We start from the raw sequence: 22,508 nt of genomic DNA, 5'->3' as shown, positions 1-22,508 counted from the left end.
CTTTGCCTCAGGGGTGCCGATTATAATAATTCATCGGGAGTGCATTTGAGTGTGGGCAGCAAGTTCAAAGTGTTAAGTGTGATTTTCAAACATTTGTAATACACGGCGTATACTTAATGTTGCAACAGTACAATGCCAGCGAATCGGATTGGCCTTCTGGCATCCGAACAACAACTGTCAGGATGGCCGAGTGGTCTAAGGCGCTGCGTTCAGGTCGCAGTCTACTCTGTAGGCGTGGGTTCGAATCCCACTTCTGACAAGAACTTTTTGCCATCTATTCATTTTATTTTTTGGACTACAAAAATAAAAATTTCTAAATTCTAAATTATTTTACAGTTATTTAATTAAAAACACACTCTCCCTTGATCAAACTGGAAATTGGCACTCGTTAGTTTAACAGTCAGGATGGCCGAGTGGTCTAAGGCGCTGCGTTCAGGTCGCAGTCTACTCTGTAGGCGTGGGTTCGAATCCCACTTCTGACAATACTTTTTTATTCAATTTTAAACAAAATCAAAGATACATATTTTTATTTTTAATACCAATTACACTATTTTTACTTGCGCTAAACATACTTTTTTTCAGTTTCGAGAATGAACCGTTTCAGTATGTGGTCCCCAACCAAAACAAAATTTGGCCTTGAAATTCTTAAAAGTCAGGATGGCCGAGTGGTCTAAGGCGCTGCGTTCAGGTCGCAGTCTACTCTGTAGGCGTGGGTTCGAATCCCACTTCTGACAAAGATTTTTTTTTTCAATTTCATACAGCAAAACGATTAATTTTTTCCAACATAAACTTTTTCAGCCCCTCACAATGATCACCATTTGTTTGGAGCATTCATTAGATTGCTTTAACGAGCCAGCTTCCCTCCCAGGGGCGTCAGAAAAATTACAAGTAAATCAATTTGTAACCGTCTAATTGTCCATATTCCAATCACATAATCGGCTGCCAGTTAACGATTGCCCCCGGGTGTCGGGCAGACCGACAGATACAGCGAGACCACACACAAGCGATGATGAAGCCTGGCCCCTTGGGAATTATCGCCGTCTGGCATCGCCGGCAAACACTTCTACTTCTACATTCATCGCCAGCTCGAGTCATTCGGCTCAATCAGACAGAAATTAAAATGCTGACTGAGCGCGTTTTCGAATGCGGCCCACTCAGTAGTTTGTGTTTTCACAATTGTTCTTGGGAAAAACAGTGCAGGTCCATCCGTAATTATGCTGCTGTTTGTCGGTCGTAAAACGCAATCAACTGGCCACGACAATTGACAATTTAATTAGCCATTAAAGTTTTATTTGCTTTAGCACTTGAGAAATTGAGGCTGGCCTGGCCATAACAGGCGAATGGGTCAATTGGCATGTGACAGCAAGAAGCTGCAAGCTGCAGGCTGCAATTTCCACAGACAATGCAAATTGACGTCTTGGAAATATGAGTGATGTGACAAGTGGATGCTTATCTGCGGCTCGACGCCCCTGTTTTTTTCGAGGGGCTTGCCTCCTTCGACTGATGAGCGCCCATTGAAATTTATGACTTCGTCGAACCGCCAATTGATTGGCTCTTAAATATCCAAATGAAGGCTGCCAATCGCGAATGTGCGGCCGTAATTAATGTACAAAAATCGTTTGAACGCACGCCCCAAAGCAACACCTGCAGCTGTTGGTATCTTTATTTATGGAAAGCTTTTAACACTTTTAATTAATTATGGGATGGAAAAGTTGGCGGCTTAGCTATGTCGCAAATTTATGGCACTACAAATTGATAAGCGCAAATGCTATCTAAATGCTAATTTCTAGAAAAACATATCAAGCTAGAGTTAATTGGCATTTATGTATTGCATTATAAATAAATACATTATATATAATCAATTACAAGCTGCGTAATTAAAATTGATATTATTATTTTTTCGATATAATACAGATTCATTGCTTAGTACTTTCTTCTTAAAATACTATAATATCTTAAATATGATTCATTAAAATAAATTGTAAAAGAGATACCTATTTTTTAATGTCCCTGAATGGTAGTTTTTACTGTGCGCGATTGAAATCTCAGCCTGATTTCGAATTGGTCAGAGCTTTCCGGCGAAGATCTCGCACGCATGGGCACAAAGCTCGACAAAGCTGGAGCGACGCTCTCCAAACCGAGCTTCGCGCGGTGCCTTCGGGTGACGCAGGCGGAGCTTTCGACAGTCTGCGCCCACGAGTGACGTAGCGCAGTATAGAATGCAGAACGTAACAGAATCGTAATCGGAGCCGCATAGCATACCGCTAATTAGAAGATAGAAGCCCTTTTCATTTAATCGTATCTAGCTGCGATCGCTTAAACTGGCTCCAATTTTATTCAAAGTTCCGTAACCGAAAGCTTTCACCTAGTGTTCTTATAGTGGGGTTATTAAACTCAGAACTGCCGGTCAGAGAAAAGGAGACTTTGTGTGACAGGTAAGTTTATTATGTACATAAGTATCTGTTTACCTAAGGTAAGCATACGTAAATAAAGGCTATGTGGGGTACATATGTTTATATTTAATTTCACAGTATTTTGTAAAAGACCACGCGGCTTTGAAAAGCAAGCACCAGTTATCCAAAAAAGCTCTTCCGTGGATGTGCATCTTATTGGTGCTTTTCAACGTGCAGCAAGGCAAGCTTTTATTCGCAAGAGCGAAAGTTCTTGGGGTCATTCTAGGTTTTCTTTTATTCTTAAGTATGGCGTGTATGAAAATAAATAAGACATACATATGTACATACATACTTATTTTCATTGTTTCTTAAACTAAATATAAAATGTAACGATACAAGTTCTTGGTATAAAGTAGCTTAAATCAAATGAGCTTAAATTGAAATGAGTGATTTTATCAACTTTTAAAAAAATCTTTAATAGATGACCAATATGATAACAACTCTTCGGATTTGCCAGGCTGTGTCGCTAAATCCTAGCGCTAATGGGCCGGAACCAGTATTGCCATCTACCTCCAGGATTTGCCTGATGGGTTGCCAGGATGTGAAGCCCAATGAGCTGCGTCGTTTTCCAGTCCACGATACCGATCGGTGAGTATTATATATGTACATACATACATACATATGTAGGTTCCTGCCAAGAACCACTAAACCTGTTTTTAGAGCCTACGGAGAGCTTTCCGATCGATTCGATCACTGAAGTTTGTTTTTGTTGCGAATCACAAGTGCTCATTCTTTATTTTTACATCACCACACCACCACATACCATTAAAGCCATAACAATCCAAAGCTTTGGTCCCCGCTCGGTGCTCCTCTTCTTCGTCTGATACCGATACTACCGATACTCGCAGTCAAAGGTCATTGAACTCTCGCCCTCCCTCTCTTCCTCTGTCTCTCTCTCTGTTTTTTCTCGATTCGCATAGAAGTGCATCATTTTCATAGGAATATCTCAATGCCATGGCGGCTAAGAACTTGTGCAGTGCAGCAATCAGAAATGCAATAATGGCCATGTGGGCGGGGCAGTGGGTGGGCGGGGGATAGGTCCCAGATTCCGACTCCCATTTATTTATAGCTCTCACGCTCTCCTGTAAATGCAACAAATGCGCGTGGGGCTCTGCTCTGCTGGCCGTGAAGTGAAGTTATTTTGTGTTTTTCTTTGCCGCTTCTTCATCTCCAGTTTCTGCAGTTGGTGCGCAAAAAAAAATTGTGTTCCGTCTGCCAAAGTTACTTGGCATTGGCCATGGAGTTTAGAGTGAACCACTGTTATATTCTCTATTCTTTCATCTTTCTTAGGAAACCCCAGATTGTTACGCTTTATTTATTATCAAAGAAAGCTAATCTTTTACCTTTTGGCGGTATTATCTCCAAATGTACTTTGAGACCAAAAAGTCAAAGTCACTTTCATAAGCAATATCAAAATAAAGCTTTGTTTTTTTTATAAGAATGACAATTTAAAGAATGTACTGGACGTTCGCTAAGTTTAATTATAATAGTTGGTTATCTAACTGTAGGCATTGAGTTCCGTTTAAAAAGTTGCAAGATTACGATATGAATATTTATAGTGAATTATGACAATAATGTTAGTTTTACACAGCTGTACGTATGTTTTGTAAATTAAGAATAAACCATTTTAATGAAACGTTTTTTTTTTTTTAAATGTATGCGCTCAAATGGGCAAGCGATTAAAATTTATTCAAAACTTGGCTAACAAGTCTGATTAAATAAGGTATGGCTAGGCAAATGATTTTGCTGTCCCTGACCTGCACAATAATTTCGCATTCGGTCCACCCTAAAGGCCTTAATTGTTGTTGTTGTTTCGCCTAGCCATAAGCATAAGGCAAAAAGAAAATAAGCTGCATTCCCCCATCTTCCACACATCGGCAGCAACGACAAAAATAGGGGGAAGTTGAGCAGAAGCTGCAGCAAAAGCAACAGCAACAACAAACAATAACAATTCCCCGCGAAACTTCCGCTGAGCGAGAAGGAGCGTACGAAAGCGCTGCTTCTCGTTCGCACTCGCAAAAGAAGCATAAAAAGAGCTTAATTGCAGCGAAAACTTTTTCAAGAACTTTTCCAAGAGAGAGCGATAAAGAGAGCGGAGAGCGAAAGTCGGATCTAATTTGAAAGCGTCGCAAGAACCAGAACGAAACTCCAATGCAGTTTCATTTTGTCAGTTTAATCATTAAACAAAGAACCGCACAACCGATCGCAACTAGCTCGTGGACTCTTTTTCTCCCAATAATTGGTATGTTTTCCATTTTGCGATAACTGGGAAAATGTGTGAAAAGCTTTTTCTCCCTCCAAAAGAAGCGTACTCAACTAAGCTTTCGGTGGTTAGTAATAGTAGTCGTTATATCTTATTTTTCTTATTTACGTGCAGCTGCAAACATTGGCTGCGTCACTTTGGAGTCAGCGCTAAACTGGTGGATCAACTCGGCGGCCTCCAAAAGCTGCGCATCTGCTCCAGACACTTTAGCCAACGCCAGGAGATGGCCAAAACCCGCATCAAGATGACGCCGCTGCGCAAGTCCTCGTCCTCCAAGGGCATTGTGCTACCCATTAATGGCGCTGGAGGGTCGGTCATTGCAGGAGCCGGAGCAGGAGGAGGAGGTGCAGGAACTGGGAGCGGTGCTGTCAAGTCGGCGGTGGCCAGCAGCACCACCATTGAACTTGTTGAGGTGAGTGGCAGCACAAAAGAAAACAAAAGTTCAGCTTTCATAGGGGTTGGTAATTGACCCAAGCTAAACTTCAGTTCTGACAAAAATTATGTTTTAGACTTCATAACGAAATTTTCGTATTTATTAACCAATTGAAATAAATCATTTGCGCATTAAATGGTACTCTAAATAACATTAAATACAAGCATGGCTTAAAAAATACTTACAAAGCTATTTTTCGGTAAAAATTTAATTTTTTATAACGGATAGCGACAGATCCAAAACTTTTAAAAGTTCAGAGTACCATTCGACATTCTTTAAATGTAATATTCTAAAGATATGGTCTGTACATATATAAATGTATTTTAATGAACCGCCTCTTCTTTCAGAGCCCCAATAGACATCAGGCCAAGAAGACCAGCACCGGCATTATGCCCATGCCACAGCGTTCCCACTCCATTAGCTCCTCGGCCTCTAGCGATGTGCTGTCCATAAACTCCGACTACGAAGCCTCGTTACCACTGTCAGCCTTAGAGGATTCCCAGAATGGACTGAACCGCTTGGAGAACGGCCAAGCCAAGAAGAGGAAACTTTACGTGATCACCGAAAAATCGGATGAGACGAAGGGTCAGAGTCTGGAGACAAATGGACAGCCCAAGAAGCGTAAGATGTTCGTGGTTGTGGAGCAGGATAAAGATGTGGCGGGCAAGAAACTAATGATTATGGCCGACAAGCCGCAGGCCAATCTTACCCAGCATTTGGAGAAACTACTGCCCGAGCTATTGAATCGCATACAGGACAAAGAACAGAAGCAGATCAAACCAGCTCCAGTGGTGGCTAAAGCCAAGACAGTGGTTAACAATCCCAGACCACATATAACATTGCCGCCCAAAAAGAATCCAACTAACTTTGCAAAGATCACGTCCACACCAAGCTCAGTGCCTTCATCCATCCAGATGCCACTGCCAATTCAGAATACCAAGATCCTAAAGTCCGAGAATTCGGAGCTGACAATGAATTCGGAGGAGATCGAGACGAACATAAATCTATCGCCCGACTTCCGCTTCCTAATGAAAATCCTACCCAAGTTGGAACAGCTGCCCGAGCCGCACAAGCAGAACGTGAAGCGTTCCATCCAGATCTTCGTGGAGAAGAGCTACAGTATTTACGGCAACAAGGATTAGTTATCAGTATTTGGGCACACCGTTTATTTTCCATTTCGCGTGAAGCAGTTCCCTTTATTTTCGTACATACATTTACATCAAAGGCATTTCATAACTTTGTCTAAGACTGAAGCAGAACCAATTTAATTTCTAAGCCAATTGTAAGAGCTGAAGCAGCTCCCCATTTAGACATGTAAGCTTATCTGAAATTTGATATTACCCACCTGGAGATGGGTAGATTTTGTAAAAGTTGAGCCATAAAAACGAATTAAGATTAAATTTCTTTCTATATTGAATATATGAAAGCTTGATTTAAGCCAGATACAAAAACCGTCCAAGTCTTATTTTTGGGATAAGAATCTATGTATATAACTAGGGAATATTACCACCACCCACAATAAATAACACTTGGGTTTTTTTTTCTTATCTTTTTGGTTTTTTTTTTGCATTGTAATTCCAAAGAACTTTATTTAGTTTGAAAGCATTTGTTTACGGTTTTTCTTCTTCCATATTTCTTTCTTTTTTTTAGTTACGTTATAATAATGTTTAGTAAGTCTAATGTGGTTTTATTTAGTGTGGTTTAGTTTAGTTAATACAATGGTTAGTGTGTCTTTACGATTTCCATGTAAATTATGCAGCTTCACTTCGTCCTGGAGAAAGGATTGCATTTGGTAATTTACAATTCTCACCGACCCGTTTACCACTACACAGGTATGTTTTGGGTCTTAGTTTCTTTTTATGTTAGTAAGTATATCCGGTTAATGTGGTTAATACATTACATATATACAGTTAAACACTTCATGTTTAATTTAGCTTGCGGGTCAAGGAAACCAAATTATGTGTAAAGTATTAGGGAACTTTGTTGCGTGCTTTTACTGGATGAGGATTTCTACATGATTGGAGAGACTCCGTTTCGAGTGCTACATTATAATCGAGTAATATACTTTTTACAACATTTAGCAAATTTTCCGTACACATACAATAACTCGTATATCATATTTTTGGTTAAGCATTTGCCATCGATTTTTAGAGGTTATAGGATGTGTTTATATGGTTTTAAATCGGGTTTGTTAACTACGTTTTGGAGTGTCCTACATTATAGCGTTTGCCTTTTTGTCGGTTAGCGTATCGACTGTTTTTACATGCTGCTTATAAGAAAAAATATTTGCCTTAAGGTTGTCCTACGAAACAGTTATGTCATCATCATCAATGAGAAGCAATCACAAAGTTTTCTCTAAATTTATGTACGACGATTACTATATTTATCATTTTCTTTAGTATTTACATAATATCTCGAAGTGCACAAAGCAGCCAGCTTCTGTCTGGTTAGTGTAAGCAACTAGAACTACATTCACTGTGGAGTCGAAGATGCTCAATTATCCTTTTTGCATTTACACATCGAGTTGGTTAATCGTCGGTTAGATGTGGGTTAGTGGGTTCGGGTTAAAAAAACTGTGTCACAATTTCTACAAACAGCCTTTTGTTAAACATGTTAAACGTACATATATGTGGTTATTTATATGCTATGCGAATTTGGTATTATTTCATATATGTATATAGGAGTATTTTGTAATTTTTACATTTAATAACCTGAGCGCAATCATTTTTATGTTTTATTCTACCAATCTTGACCAAATCTGGTTTCAAAAGACTTTTCTCCTCCGAGAGTCTCATCATCATATATTTGGTTCATATTCAAAGTTTATAATGTACGTGGCATCCTTAGGTATCCGCTTTCAATGGAATGCTGTCTTTGTACCTGTATTCTAATACAAACTTGAAGAATTGTTGGTGTGGTGTGTGTTTTAATCTCAAATATTGTCCATAAATATACATACACATATCGTATATAGTGGGTGCTAGTTGTCTGGCTTGCAGTGTTACATGGCTATAAATTCTAATTAGCAAATGCATTGGGTTGGGTTGGATCCACTTTAGGTAATGCGAAAAATAAAACAAAATGGATTCGTTTTCTTCTTTTTTTGTTTTGTTCTTATTTTTTATACAAACCGTTTACACAATTTTTCGTATTATCCTCATTTAACGTAAATTAATGCGTAATTCGTATCTAGTATATATAATTAAGAATGATCCTTAAAATCGGTTTACAAGTCAAATACTAATGCAGTTTACAATTACAGTTGATCTTAACTTATGAACTCATTTTAAACAGGCGCTACAGTCGCCCCTCAAATCATACAGCCCATATGGGCCGATATCTTGTGTGAATTACATTATGTTTTAGTTCAGACCTGCTCCAATCGGGGGTTGTGCTATTCGTGTAGTATAATGTACATGTCCATTACTTATCGTACTCGTATTACCTCATAATAGCTAACCGTCTTACTGAGCTAAGGAGAGAGATGTGGGCTAATTATTGGTGGGGTGTGGAGATAATGCTATGTACACGGTGTCTAAACCGAACGAAAACTAACTATCCGTATGCGTAGTCGTATTGTATATGTACCACTACGGGGAGTATGTGCTTAGAGATGTAAATGATTTTGATGTCGATGCTGATGTCAATTTAATTCGAGCGTTTGTCTCTGGTCAAATGAGGGGAAAACAATCTGTACTCTATATGTTTACGGTTAAGAAAAACTTTAGTTATTAACAAAAGTTGAAAAGAAACTCTATTCTGCTGCACAATGCCTTGGCATTTCGGTGCCTTAATGCTTTTCTTTTCTTTCATTTCGTTTTGTTTTTGCTATGAGATCTCCGTGAAAGTTTTGAATTCATATTGGTTTTTGTTTTGTTTTTGTTTGTTTGTTTTTACGCTAATCCATCCATCTATATATATTGGACAATATATATAATGCTATAATTAATAACTACATACATAAGAAAGCAGCACAGTTAAGAGAATCGAAGAAGAGAAAAGTTTAAGTTTAGCTTCAGTTTAAATTTCTTCAAGAGTTTCTTCCACTCCATCATCGTTTTTCGATAAATATTCATGCATTTGTTTTGCTCTAAACATTGAAGACAAAAAACATTCAAATACACATACACGGTATACGTTTTTTTTTTAATTTCGTTTAAGTGCTTAATCTACATCAAAATTTTGTCGTTTCAAATAAATGAAGTGCGAATTATATATTGCATATACTCAATCAATCAATCGTCATCGTCAAATGAGAAAACTCAGTCTTAAATATATTTAATGTTCTGGGCAGCCGAGGCCTTAGCAATTGATCCTCTATAACCGATCCTGTCCTGCACCTTAGCTATAGTCTATAGCGATGAGCATTGAGAGAGACAGAGGTGTAGTTAGTCGAAAATTAAACTATATAACTATATTACAAGGTAATCAACTAAGAGCAAATTAAACATAACTAAAATCGAATTGTTTCGGGCGGCGCCTTGAGACTCCAAGGAGAAATGGGATCACTCCCTCCTTTCCATCCAGTTCGGATCGATCCGCTCGAATCATTCACTGGGGGCAGTGCGTCGTCCACTTGTTGGTTTTTCATTTGTTGGTTTGTTTATTGTACAGTTTACATTTATGAAACTAATGATTAAAAAGCCTAACAAACTATTATCAAAGCGAAAATTGTCGTAACTAAATTATGTTGAAATTGTTTAATTTATATTTATATATTAATTTATATTGTATTTTTGTTCAGTCGACAGTTGAAACTTTGAACTTATTTCATCGAATATTTTTCCTTTTTCCTAATGAGTTAGGGCTGACCATTTTTTTGTGGCCAGCTACATTTAGAGTATATTTCTAGAAACCAGTTTCAAAATTGAAGCTTCAAACGTTTGTGTAAATAAAAATAGTTGCATAATTTCAAAAGAATTTGTTTTTCTTTTAGCGCTTAGTACACATTTAACTGTAGCTACACATTGCATTATTAAATGTTTTTGTCGTAAGCTAACAGAAAGTGAATCGATCCTTTTTGCGGACGAAAAGGACTAACGCTTGAGGTAAATTTTGGCAAACAAATTTTGGATTTGTGTGCATTTTGTTACTATTTTACTTTAAATATATATATCGATATATTTAAGATTTAAGCATACTAGTATATAATGAATACGATGTCAGTGTGTGTTGCTAATTAATTTACATATACATAGTTTTTATAGGAGCTTAACATAAAACGATTTTCGATTGTTGTTTATTTTAATTGAATTTTCGTTTCCAATTCATGTCAAGCACAACAAAATGTCTGCTTTGTTGCCAAAAAATTGTAGTTATTTGTTAAATACGCTTTGTGTTTAGTGCGTAGGTTTTTCTGCTGCTGCTCCCCCTCTCTCTCGTTAATTTCTTTTTTTTTTTAATATTTTCGTTTTCTTTAAACTTGCTGGTTTGCGTCGATACCGTTGCTGCTTTAACTACAGTTTTTTTGTTTAGACTAGTTTCCGTTGAGTTACGTTACATATTTGTTTGTCTATAGTATTATTAAATATTTGTTTGTTTTGTTTTAGTTAATTTCGGTGGTGGAATGCTTTGACTTTCAAACAGACAAACGCCCACTTAAAAGCCGTTTGGCGCTTAAAAATTATTCAATAGTTGTTCCTGGCTGAGTTATCATCTCTGGGTTTGGTTGGATGGGGATGGTTTTCTAGGGCTTTTTGGACTGCGATTCGACTCCTCTCCTCCTTGTTCTCGGCGGCAAGTGTCTATCGTTTGGCTGTGTTGCTTTTGTTTCGATTTTAGGCAGCAATCGCCTCATTTTGCCGTCATTCCCATTGGTGAGGCGAGGGCGGCAGCTCCGAAGGATGTGCCACAGTCGAACTAAATTGCAGGTGGGGAAAAATGATAAAATAAAGGAATATTAATTAATATTGCATTTAATGGGTGGTTTTTAGTTAAACATCTAGATTAGTTTGCTCATGCCATTTACAACGAAAAGTTTACAGAAAACATTTAAAGCTTTAATTTAAGACAAAATACTAACTAAATACAGAAATAGCTCCCATTGAAAACGAACTTAAAACTTAAAACGTGAAATGAAAATGTACAAAGTAGAACTACAAAAAGAGTTTCGGGTTGGAGGGGGATTTAAAGTACAAAGTTAAAGTTTCCGTTTGGTTTCGTTTGTTAATCATAATAATTTCAAGTCATTGAATGGTAGTTGTTCAAGCGTTCAAATCTACTTCAGTTCTTTCTTTGTCACTGCTGCTCAGCTGCACTGCAAATTGTACAAATATATTGTTTGCATGATTTCCTGTGCAGTTTTCGAATTTATGTTAACTTATCCAAGCATATGGATGGTATTTTTTCAGGCTTATATTCTAAACCTTCATGGATAACGAGATGCTTAAGGATCAGGCAGGACAATGACTGAGCTAAATGATGGGCTGACTGGTGCGTGAGCTATTTAAAAGTTGAAAATAAATTTTGCTTAATTTTATTACACTTGAATTTCATATAAAATAGATAAATAGCGTTTCTCAAAAGATAATATCTTTGGCACGGGATATATTCAAAGCATTTTCAATAGGTCCTTTGTAACGTTTAATGATAGGTGTGCATAACATTTGATATGGGAATGATTGCTTAGTTGAAACATGGAGGGAATTATGGTCTGTGGGTGCGTATGGGCTTTTGTTTACTGGATGAAATCTGCTGTACACGATTACGGATATATATATAGTATATAGATATATGAGTTGAATGCGAACACAAAACATAAACACAAAATTGATTATGGAGCTGGTTATATTGCATTATGTTCATATTTATGCGATTTAAATCGATTTAATAGCTTTATAAAATAGTTGAAAATGTCTCTGCATATTTTTTAGTTTCTATTCTTAACAGATATGTTGTAATTGCCTTGCCAATTTTGTACTCAATTTTCTTTGCGACATTTGTAAACAATTTTATAATGTTCTTGGTTATACTGCCGTATTTTTGTTGGATTTTTAAAACATGTATGTACACAAAAATGTTACGCAAGAATACCCATTTAAAAGAAATGAACGTAATATTATAACTAAAAATTAAAAGTTAATTATAAGGAAATGGTTAAAACTAAATGAGTTGTTCTTTTTTGGTTTCCTTTTTTTTCATTTCAGTTCTATACACATTTGCAAAAGGTAGGAAAATAGATAAAAAGAAGTATGAACAAAAAAGGTGATAAACTAAATAAATAAATATTTAGTAAGTTTTTCGCTTTATCAACAGACCTAAGAAGGAGTAGAGAGACAGTTGCCGCCCCGAGGCCTCATTTTCTGTATCTGTATTATTGTATCTTTATCTTGGCTGTGCTTTCGTTTTCGCTTTCGTTTTCATTATCATTTTCATTCGTCAATCAATCGGCAGATTGCGTTTAGTATCTGGCGACTTCTGCGTGTCTATATCGAGTCGTTCTAGTGAGAGGAGATCGCGCGCCTAGTATCTCGATCTGGACCTGGATCGGTTCTCGAGGACAGCGCAGCAGTAGGCGGCGGCGGATTGGAGCAGCGGCAGGAGCAGCAGTGCAAGTTGTAGTGGTAGTAGTGGTAGTGGTAGTAGTAGTAGATTTTCTCATTCTCATTGGCTTAACAACGCAAATATAACGATTCGATTTAATAGAAATTTCAAGATTAATATCCATGTTGAACAACAAAAATAAAAGAACAAACGAAAAAGATCATTTAAAAATAAGGTTACAAATAATAATCGTAGTTCGGTAGTTGGTTGGTAGAGAGTTAGATAGAGATAGTTTCGTGTTGGATGGGACAGGTACGACAATTAGCGGAATAGGTTCAGAGATAGAGAGCATTACACGGAAGCCATGGTCAAGTAAAACAATAAATAAAGTTCAAAATCATAAGTAAACAAAAGAGTGTATCAATTAAAAAGGTTTACAATTTTGACTAAAGGTGTTAAATTTGTAAAATGTTTTTTTTTTTTTGGGAGGGTAAAGACAGGACTGCGTGCAGAGGTGGGAAAAGTTTAAAGGTTTTTTTTCGGTGGTGGAAGGGAAACTCATTTGGTGACATTGGCTGGGCACTCCTCACTCACCTGGCGAAACTCTTGAAGGCTGCACTCTGTGGATTGATGCACAGCGGCACACGACCCGTTTGCAGCTGCTCGGCAATGAACTTGTGCATCTCCTCTGCAAGTTGCAATACAGATTATTTATGTCTCTGCGATATAAATATGATTTGCACTCACCTTTGACCTGCTGCACGGATGTCAGCTTGCGTTCCCACAGATCATCGAAGGGCTGGCCGGCGGAGGGCTCAAAGTCAGCCGTATACTGACGCATTCCGGCTGAGGTAGTGAAGCAGCATTTGCACATGCACGAGTGGTAACGCAGACGCCCCTCATCCAGATACGGATGCGCCAGGGCATCTGTCACGGAGATACGCTTGTCCTGCAAGGGAGTGAGGGAATTAGCCAAAGTGTTCCACTATGGATAATATATATGGTACCGGATCGAAGACGAGCATCTGGCAGAGCAGGTGCACCGCCTCGTGCGTGGCATGCGAACTGAGTGTGTAGAGCACCGAGAAGGATGGCGGCTTGGGCGCCCGGCGCAACATGTGGGTGCGGGCGCCTTCGCAGGCGTGACGCATATCCTCCATGGTGGGCGTGCCCAGCAGCTCGGTAATCAGCTCCAGCTGCTGCACAGGATTCTGTGCCTGGAAGAGGATGCGACGGCCCAGCAGCTCGCCAAAAATGCAGCCCACCGACCATACATCCACCGCCGACGAGTAGTGGCGAGCGCCCATCAGAATCTCCGGTGCGCGATAGTACTGGGTGACCACCTCCTGGGTCATGTGCTTGGCCTGATCGGGCTCCTCGACGCGGGCCAATCCAAAGTCACAGATCTTGAGCACGCAATTCGAGTTGACCAGCAGATTGCCCGGCTTGATGTCGCGATGCAGGATGCGGGCCGAGTGCAGATACTTGAGGCCGCGCAGGATCTGGTACAGGAACACCTTGATGTGGTCGGCGGACAGGTGCTGCGGCGACACGATTATCTTGTGCAGATCCGATTGCAGCAGCTCCGTTATCACATAGCTATTGATCGATTCGAAGAGAGGAGTTAAAGTGGAAACCAATTTTATAGCGACACGAGCGAAAGGAGCAAACAAAAGTTTGAAACTCCCTTTCAACACATCTTTTTTCGCCTTGTTTGTTTGTGCTTAAAACTTTTTCAATTAGTTACATTTGCTTTTAGCCCAAAAGTTTCGGCAGCGACGCCCGAAAAGCAGCCACTCACTTTACAAAATCGAATTTTTATAGTTTCTATGGGTGAAAGATTAATAAAATATTTGCTATTGTTTTTATGGTTTGAATATTTTCGAAAGTTCATTCATTGTCCAAAAGTTCCGAGTTCTTCAAAGGGTAGAAAACTTATTGGTGAAAATTACAAGGCGTCGGTTACTTTAAACATCAAAATTAAAAATAAAAGCTTTTGTTTGCCTAATGAAAAGTATTACCGTTAAGTTATTAATTGACGCATTATATTATTAAAAAAGTGCTAAGCTGGGGAAGACGTAAAACCACAAATATTAAATAAAGAAATTATGGTTTCTTGAAAACCACATCACATTAGCCCAATTTTCATTCTTCAGGGCTGAAAAGTTCAACTTTTCTTTGAGTTTTTCTTGTTTTCATATTGTAAAAAGGATACATTTCTTGAAAGAAATCCAAATGCGGTGGCTGTAGAATGTCCAGAGCTGAAAGAACCTGCAAAATAATAAAACAAAAAACCGCATTAAGTAAACACATTCAATAAATAAATACATCTGAAAATATTACAAAGTCATTGAACTGGCGGGCAAAATTAAAATCCCTAGACAATCGAGTTAACAATTTACACCTCATTTCAGGGGGATTACGTGGGGTTGGTCATAAATTATGGGGATGCAATAAAAATCAAGTTGCATGTTAAGTGTCCCGGCTGCCGGGGCATTAAATGCCGCAAGTAAAAAAGCCACCAAGCTAAAAAATCGCAAGGAAATTGTTGAACCCTTGATGATTTTGTACACCACTACCGCCGACGAAGGAGATACCAAAAACACGCCACAGTTTGTCTGAGGGTCTTTTTTTTAACACATGGGGGAGGAGGCCAAGTCGACGGTCGACTGATTGACAGGAGAATAAAAAATACATATATATGTATATATATCTATGTGCAAAAATCCAGGGTAAAAAAAACCACAGACAGACAAGCGCTGATTTATTTTCGCTTGCGGTGAGGAGATGATGAACTTGCAGGGCAATCACATCAAAAAATCTAACAGGAGGCGAAACTCACTGCACCCCTCCGCCGCCCATTTAAAATCAATTTACAATATTTATACATCTCCAGTTGGGCCGCAAAATGCGTATAGTGCACAAAACAACAGCAGACAAAATGCTGCCTGCCACAATGTTGCACATTTAACCCCCCTGCTTTCCACAAACATTTTTTTTGTCGGCAGTTGGCAAAGCCAAAAGCAGTTCAACAATTTCGAGCACTTTTCGCGGGGCATTGCGAACGCAACAACAAAAAGTGCCGACAACTTTGCTTACTGGTTTTTATTTTGTTGTATTTTATATATATATATGTATTTTTTTTTGTTAACCAGCTTAGCGCTGCCGTCTTGAGCTCTGAACCGCCGTCGCCGACTTAAGTGGCAAAGTTTTTTACTCCACAGGAGCAACGCGAAATTCCCCCTCGTTTCATTTCGATTCTGCTCCTTTTGGCAGCCTTTGTCTTATATTTATTTCCTTAACCACTCGGCCTGCAAATTCTGTAATATTTCTGTAAATCAGCGACTGCATTTGTTGCGTTTGCGGTTTGCAACATTAAATGCGAGCAGGTGAAGGAAACCGACTGAGGGGATACACTACCAGTTCCTAAAGGATTATTATAGATTAGATATGAAAAAATCCTAAACCTAACACTAACTATTCCACTCTATAAGATATTTTAGATACAAAGTTAGGATCATCTGGCTTTAAAGCGGTTTAAACTTATTTGAACCATTTTTGAGCATAAATCTAGTTGGAATTACATATAGTAACATATCATATATTTTAAAATGTTCTCTTTCCCAACAAGTTTCAAATGATTACCTGCTCGCTTGCAATCATTGCTTCAAAACGACTTTTAGATCATCATCGCATCATCGTGACCAAAATCTCTTCAGCATTCCATCAATATCTTGGATCTTGGTTAGGGTAAGCAATAAGTAAAAAACTTGTCGAATTTCAAGTGTTTCTGAATGGTTTTTGGTAGTGTCTTTTTCGGTCAACTTCATTTGCTGCACTTCACTGAACTTCAGAGCGCAGGCGCGTAATTTGGATTGTTATTGTTATTACTCGACTCGAGCTGCATTTTTTCCTTTTTTTTTGGGTCTCACGTGCAGCGCGCGGCTTGCAGCTAATTAACATTTTGGCTTGGGCTTGCAATCAGAAACCAAATTTATGCATTGTGCGCCGCCGAAGGCAGCTTCAAGTGTCCTTGAAGTGGTGTAGGAAAATGTGAGGGGAGGGGGGTGGTTTGGTGGAAAACCAGAAGGGGGAAATTAGCAAGCTAACCAACTTAGCAGTAAAAAACAAAAACAACAATGCTAACTGGGTTGAGTTAAACAATGTTGCACAGAGAGAAATATATGCTGTAAAAATGCAGGAATATAGCTTAAAATACTAATATAGTATTGAATATTTACAAATTTCCATTAAAATTTAGTTAAAATATTTGTTATTTGTAAAATTACAGTCTAATCTCAATATTTATTTCCGTGTATATCTAACAAAATTCTAGTTAGGTAAAGCTAGAGAGATACAAGTGAAACTTGTGTTCTACTGGCAACCAGCAGCTGTGGCAACCCACCTCAAAACCCACACAACACCACACCAACATAACACCAACGCCACCTCACCCCTTTAACCCACTGAGCGCCAGCTCTTGGAAACAACTTCCTCTTGGGCTGCACAAGTTGAAGCTTTCGGCTTCCAGCGAATTTTCCCCTTAGCCCCATGTGGCTGGGAAAACAAAAGCAAAAGTGTCACCGCTTCGACTTCACAAGTATTTTCATTCCAAGCTGAGGGACAAATTTCTAGCTAAAAGATTGTCAGGCAGCAGCTGTCAACACACATATTTGTGAGCTAATTAAATGAGAGGGGGACAAAACTCCACCGAAATTGACTATTACAACTCGAAGGGCTACAAATATATACATATGTATAAAAAAGAAGAAAAACCTTGAGAAGCAACATACAATTTCCTTGCTAGTTCAAGTTTACAAGCAACTTTTTAAGAAACTCGCTGTTTTGTTGGTTCATTTCCTGCCAGATATGTATCTTTATAATTAGGAATTAGCTGGAAATATGGTACATTTTCGTATATTCGATGCAGATTTAGCTTCTTATAATATCAACATATTTATTTGCCTCCAGCGAAAAGTCAAGCAAAAGTGGCATTTCAATTGCAAAGAGCAAAAGCAATGCGAATAATAACAAAATTTGCATGCAATTGATGCTGCCAGTGCGTCAAACTCAATCATTTTGGCCGGGAAAAGGGAGTGAGATTCCCGCATAGAGAATTGGATTTTGGGGAATGGGGAGCCAGAAGGAAGTTGACAATCAGCTTCGAGGCTGCGTAGAAATGCAAAAAAAAAAAAAAATCGAGGAAAAAAATAGGAAAAAACTCCTGCCTCACCCGAGTTGCAAGTGAGAAATGCTTTTGAAATGTGCGCCACGTACGTTGCAATAAGAAATAAAATACAACAAAATGAATTCAGCCAACAGCAAATCGTTTTATTGTATTTTTTTTTTTTTTTTTTTTGGTTTGTAATCGAAATGGGCAACCGATAATGGGGCGAAAACATTTTGCAACGATTTACAAAACTGCAATGCATAAAGCATGAGTGCAGTCATTTGTGGATGTGAAATGCAATTGAAAATCGGGATAACATTCAAGATTTTGATTGATTGAAAGGGTCAAGAAGTTGGTATCAGCTAAAGAAAATATTTTACATAATAGAAGGAGAAGCATGCAAACGATTAATGTTATTTCTTGATTGAATAAGTAATGCTTTACATTGTGTTACAATATTCTCGATTTAAATTCCCAATCAATTTTTTCATTTAAATTGTGCGTACAATTGTATCACCACCTTACAAATCATTCAATCCGAAAAATCAATTTGGAAATGAATACCTCACCATTCTCCCCTCATCGAACTCACAACATTCGAATGGAGGTCTTTCATTGATTGAGTTATAAATAGTTGAGCCGCTCAGCCCATATGAAAACTGTATGGAGCGCCCAATTTGCAATAAAATGCAAGGTAGCCACGTGCCAAGCCCAGTGTTTTCCGATCCCCTCACCCCTCGACGTTGTCAACAACTTGTCTGTGGCTCCAATCGCTGTGACTCTGTCTAGTTGCTCGATCCCTCTCTTTCTGGCCAAACGTTTGGCGTTGATTGCACTTGTTTGCCATTCCCTGAATGATGTCTGTCATGTAGGAAATGAAACAGGAAACACAGGCAGATGTAAAAACATTAAAAAAAAAAAAAAAATATATATAAAAAAATTTTTTTTCAAAGAAAATATTTCTCTTTAGAAATTCACTGGATTTATGGTGTGAATATGAGTTATGTTTGTACATTACTGTATATTTGATAACAAGATAAGATATTTATTAGAATATTATGAATAATTCTCATGACTACTACATTCTTCTCTTTTGACATTGGAGTTCTTTTTAATTATTAACCTTAAAAAAGATTATTTTTCTCAGTGCAACAGTACAATACACCTCGAGCGTTGACAACAAAGTCGCGCCTTCACTGTGCTTCTTTTATTTCCCCCAACCGCGATTCATACACCCACCTATAGCCATTTATGCATATTAATAGAAAATTTGCATATTGGGCAAGGTGTTACAGCAAATGCTGTTGTTGTTATGGTTGCCGACATATGGAATCAAGATTGGGTGGAAATCTATGTAGCTGTCTGCTCCACAACGCCCACTTTTCCTATACCTCTTCATTATTGCATTGCGAAATTCAGACGCAGCGAAGCGCGAGTAAAATAAAAAAAAGAGAAGAAAATCATGTAGACTGATGATGGAAATGATGATGAGGGATAAACAGAGACAGCAACTATATAATATATGCTGTTCATCTCTCGGCATTAGATTTTCCCAGCGCAGACAGCCCACGGCCTATTTGATGTCTAATAAAGTTGAACCAATCTGGAAATGATTTAGCAAATATAAACTATTAGAGGGGAGAGACCGTGACATTTAAGAGCGCAGCAAATCGTATGCGACAATTTATCGATATATGTAATAGCAACGTGCAAGTCGCTGACTTTTAACTTTGAATGCAAATGCCAAATATACCAAATATGGACCACAACAAAAGGTTCTTGATAAAACAAAGAAATAAAAAAACTCCGAAAATCTTTAAAAAGCCAGCGGCACGTGCAGAGCAATTGCAATGAATATGTAAATAAATTATAAGCGCTGACAATCCAGAGAGAATATATTTATAGAAAATGTCCCATAAAATCGCATAAAACATTTGACCCTCAACAGTTGTCCATATATATGTACATACAGATTTTCCCCCAATTTTTATGTATGTATGTGTATATGCAAATATATTTCAGCCCAAATTGCAACATGCATTTATGCATTTATTGCCAACGCCGCTGGCTGTTTCAAACTGCCACAAAATGTTGTACAATTCACAGATTTTTTTCGGTTTGCGAACGAATTTGTTTGCCATAAATTTGCTGCATTTATTTAATGCTGACAGAGCGTGGGCCAAAATCGATCATAAATGGAGAGTAATGCATTTTAAACCATTTTATGCAGAACAAGCTGTTTTCTTAAAACAGTTCCACTTTATTTGATCCCATATTAAGTTGCCATCGCTTTTCTGCAATATTTTCATACATAATTCCCATTTTTTTTGCAGCCCTGTGATTTATTGTAGTTGCAAAATCACTACCAATCGAAACTGAAACGCAGCTTAACCCTTTAAGAAGTGAACTGTTTGAATTCAATGCATTTACATGCCCTTATCAAACATTTAATTAATGACAATAATTTCAGCGAACAATAATTCCACTTGAGCAGAGAACAATGAAGGGCGTATAAATGGAAATGTGAAAAAGTTTCCGCAAAAGGGATATATATTTTTCACTGGCTTACAATAAAAAAAAAGAGAATTCCTCCTCTGTCTGCTGTATGTATATAAACATGAAAAAGAGCCCAGCACTAAAGTGGAAAATATAATTGTTAATAAATTTACGGCGCCAAAGAGGGCAAAACAAGCCAAAGGCAGCCGAGCTGGCACGCACAAAGATTTAAAGGATAAATATCCTGCGCAGTTAAAGAGCCACTACAATAAAATATGTAAATATTTTAATTAAATTTGTATGTCATCAGCGAAGGTATATAAGTTTTCGATAATAATAAAAGAGAGGCATTCGCATTCACTTACATTTTCATGCTTGAAGAAGCACAGCATTTTCAGCTCGCGGAAAACGCGCTTCGATGAGACCAACGATTGGAACACATTTGGCAGCTTCTTCAAGGCCACTCGTCGTCCATCGCGAGGATCTGTGACGGCCCTGGAAAATATGAAAAATATCGATTATATATTATAATATTTTATGCAATAAAATAGTATAAGAGTCTGCCTTCTTTCTCCATTACTACATTTCATTTTGCTGTTGTGAAAATACTTCTTCTTTTCATTGCAGCTTAAGTTAATCTTCAACTTCTTGTTCGCCGCTCAAGTGTCGCATTATAAACAGACCTCAATGGAGAATTCTTCAGCACCCCCAGCCCTGGCATAAATGTCATTTTATCCTGTCGGCCAGACAAAGCACAGTGAGAATCAGACAGACCCGGGGAAAAAGCAAACAAACATTCGATGGAGTTTAAAAAGGTTCGTTCAACTTTTCGCCTTGACAATGCTAGAGTTATTTTTCTTCTTTTGTTTTCCCAGTTTAGTACCACCCTTCCCCCACGGAAAATAGCTTTTCTCTATTCGAGCCTACGAAATGGCGCCTAGAAGTAGGCAAATGTGTATTGTCTCGCAATTGATAGGCGCACACACACAGTCATGGCCACAAAATTAGCAATAGGAAAATTTGCGAAAAAAGGTCAAACAACAGACATGTGGGTTGGGATTAGGGAGAATGAATTATGTTTGGGGGATGGTGTTTGCTGTGTCTTCGAACACCGACGACACAGAGGCGTCGTGTCGGCTTTTGGACAACTTTTATGATGCCATTGGCCATGGCTGTTGGGTGTTCGTCCTGTTCTGTCTGGGACCAAGTCCTTGTCCTCTGTTTGCCCGACTCCTTTTGGAGCATTATACACAGCCAGAAAACTTAGCAAAGTAAGGTTTTGTTTCATGTTTTTTTAAAGCCTTTTTACCATAATATAACTACTTCCATGTGTGTGTTCTATAGTTTGAAAATATATTTTTCCTGTGTTCTAATATTTTGCCAAGTTTTCTACTTTTTCCCCATCTGTCACGTGGTGAAAAATATTTTCGTTATGGTTTTGCCTTCAATAGCCGAAAAGGAAAACTGCGCAGCATCTTTCACTTCTCCGGTTACCGAAAGTACTTTTTTCCTCTGTTTTCGAGATTCTGGTTGTGCTGCGTGATATGTTGAGGCCGTAAATCTTTTGGCCCTGTTAGTTCGTTCGGCCGACGACATTTAAGCGTTCAAAATTATGGCAAATTGCTGCAGATTGAATTGGTTTGTGTGCCTTTCTATACGCGCCTGTGTGTGTGTGTGTTTTTGTTTCTTGCTGGATGAGTCAGCATCCAATTTTGGATGTAGCATACATTAGGGCGCTTTTCTTGCAGGCAGAAAAGCGATTTGCATGTCTGAGTTGCGAAAACGAATAAAATCGTCTAGGCACAATGTCAGAAGTGTTAATGATAATGAGAAACGAAACGATTATGCTAAAATACAAAACAACAAACGGAAAAAAGTAATGAGATTAAATTGTTTTTGCTTGTATGAATATAAATTTCAGAAATAAGTTCCTGAAAAAACACAAGAAAGCATGAACATACCCCTATTAAACTATTTTCTTGAAAATCACAAATCTTTATCTCCAATCCATAAACTATCTCTCCCCAAGAAATAGCGCATCCCACTGGGAAAGAGTCGCACCCATTAAAATTGTATGGTCATCTATCAAAGTCGCCGGCGCGAAGGAATCTCAAAATCAAGAATTCACTTTGTTTGCGATGAATTGGGTTAAAATCAAAAATTGTTTACATCCAGCACAGTGGAACCACAGAAAGCGAACCGATAAGACCA

The 22,508-nt window shown here is 38.2% G+C and overlaps 2 protein-coding genes and 3 non-coding genes across 7 annotated transcripts in view; 4 read left to right on the top strand and 1 right to left on the bottom strand.

The window, feature by feature from the left end:
* The first annotated feature begins 176 nt into the window (after window positions 1–176).
* On the top strand, window positions 177–259 carry Trnal-cag. Its single transcript has one exon. It is a non-coding gene; the product is annotated as a tRNA-Leu (tRNA).
* A 140-nt stretch (window positions 260–399) lies between these two features.
* Trnal-cag lies at window positions 400–482 on the top strand. Its single transcript has one exon. It is a non-coding gene; the product is annotated as a tRNA-Leu (tRNA).
* Window positions 483–651: 169 nt separating this feature from the next.
* On the top strand, window positions 652–734 carry Trnal-cag. The gene has a single exon. It is a non-coding gene; the product is annotated as a tRNA-Leu (tRNA).
* Window positions 735–2,196: 1,462 nt separating this feature from the next.
* LOC6604800 (DNA topoisomerase 3-alpha) lies at window positions 2,197–6,870 on the top strand. 2 transcript variants are annotated; one of them, XM_002029614.2, is made up of 4 exons: window positions 2,197–2,435; window positions 2,875–3,041; window positions 4,831–5,128; window positions 5,497–6,870. In XM_002029614.2, the coding sequence occupies exons 2-4, from the start codon at window positions 2,875–2,877 to the stop codon at window positions 6,289–6,291; spliced, it is 1,260 nt and encodes a 419-aa protein (XP_002029650.1). In that variant the 5' UTR covers window positions 2,197–2,435; the 3' UTR covers window positions 6,292–6,870. The 2 variants fall into 2 exon arrangements, with proteins under 2 accessions (XP_002029650.1, XP_032576026.1); XM_032720135.1 differs by lacking the exons at window positions 2,197–2,435; window positions 2,875–3,041 and adding an exon at window positions 4,602–4,695.
* A 398-nt stretch (window positions 6,871–7,268) lies between these two features.
* The window catches only part of LOC6604798 (serine/threonine-protein kinase NLK), a 67,508-nt gene continuing 52,268 nt past the window's right edge, over window positions 7,269–22,508 (bottom strand). Inside the window, exons 3-9 of one of the 2 annotated variants that reach the window (XR_004361935.1) lie at window positions 20,663–20,792; window positions 14,847–14,902; window positions 13,639–14,230; window positions 13,379–13,580; window positions 13,226–13,319; window positions 12,406–12,758; window positions 7,269–11,008 (exon numbers count right to left, since the gene is read on the bottom strand). Coding sequence is in view for 1 of the 2 variants with exons in the window: in XM_002029613.2 (XP_002029649.1) it covers window positions 10,954–11,008; window positions 13,226–13,319; window positions 13,379–13,580; window positions 13,639–14,230; window positions 14,847–14,902; window positions 20,663–20,792 (1,129 nt within the window). In the remaining variant the exon portion in view is untranslated. The remainder of the gene's footprint in view (window positions 11,009–12,405; window positions 12,759–13,225; window positions 13,320–13,378; window positions 13,581–13,638; window positions 14,231–14,846; window positions 14,903–20,662; window positions 20,793–22,508) is intronic. The other variant, XM_002029613.2, reaches the window with a different exon arrangement.

Source organism: Drosophila sechellia, chromosome 3L (assembly GCF_004382195.2).
Source record: "Drosophila sechellia strain sech25 chromosome 3L, ASM438219v1, whole genome shotgun sequence".
Classification (NCBI taxonomy): domain Eukaryota; kingdom Metazoa; phylum Arthropoda; class Insecta; order Diptera; family Drosophilidae; genus Drosophila; species Drosophila sechellia.
The sequence above is the reverse complement of the archived record's forward strand: the minus strand, read 5'-3'. Positions and strand labels throughout refer to the sequence as shown.

Bases quoted from the DNA above. Each gene is read 5' to 3' on its own strand.
- LOC6604800 (XM_002029614.2), top strand. From the start codon at position 2,875: ATGACCAATATGATAACAACTCTTCGGATTTGCCAGGCTGTGTCGCTA. The intron at 3,042-4,830 runs GTGAGTATTATA...ATTTACGTGCAG, and splicing joins CCAGTCCACGATACCGATCG to CTGCAAACATTGGCTGCGTC. The intron at 5,129-5,496 runs GTGAGTGGCAGC...CTCTTCTTTCAG, and splicing joins CCACCATTGAACTTGTTGAG to AGCCCCAATAGACATCAGGC.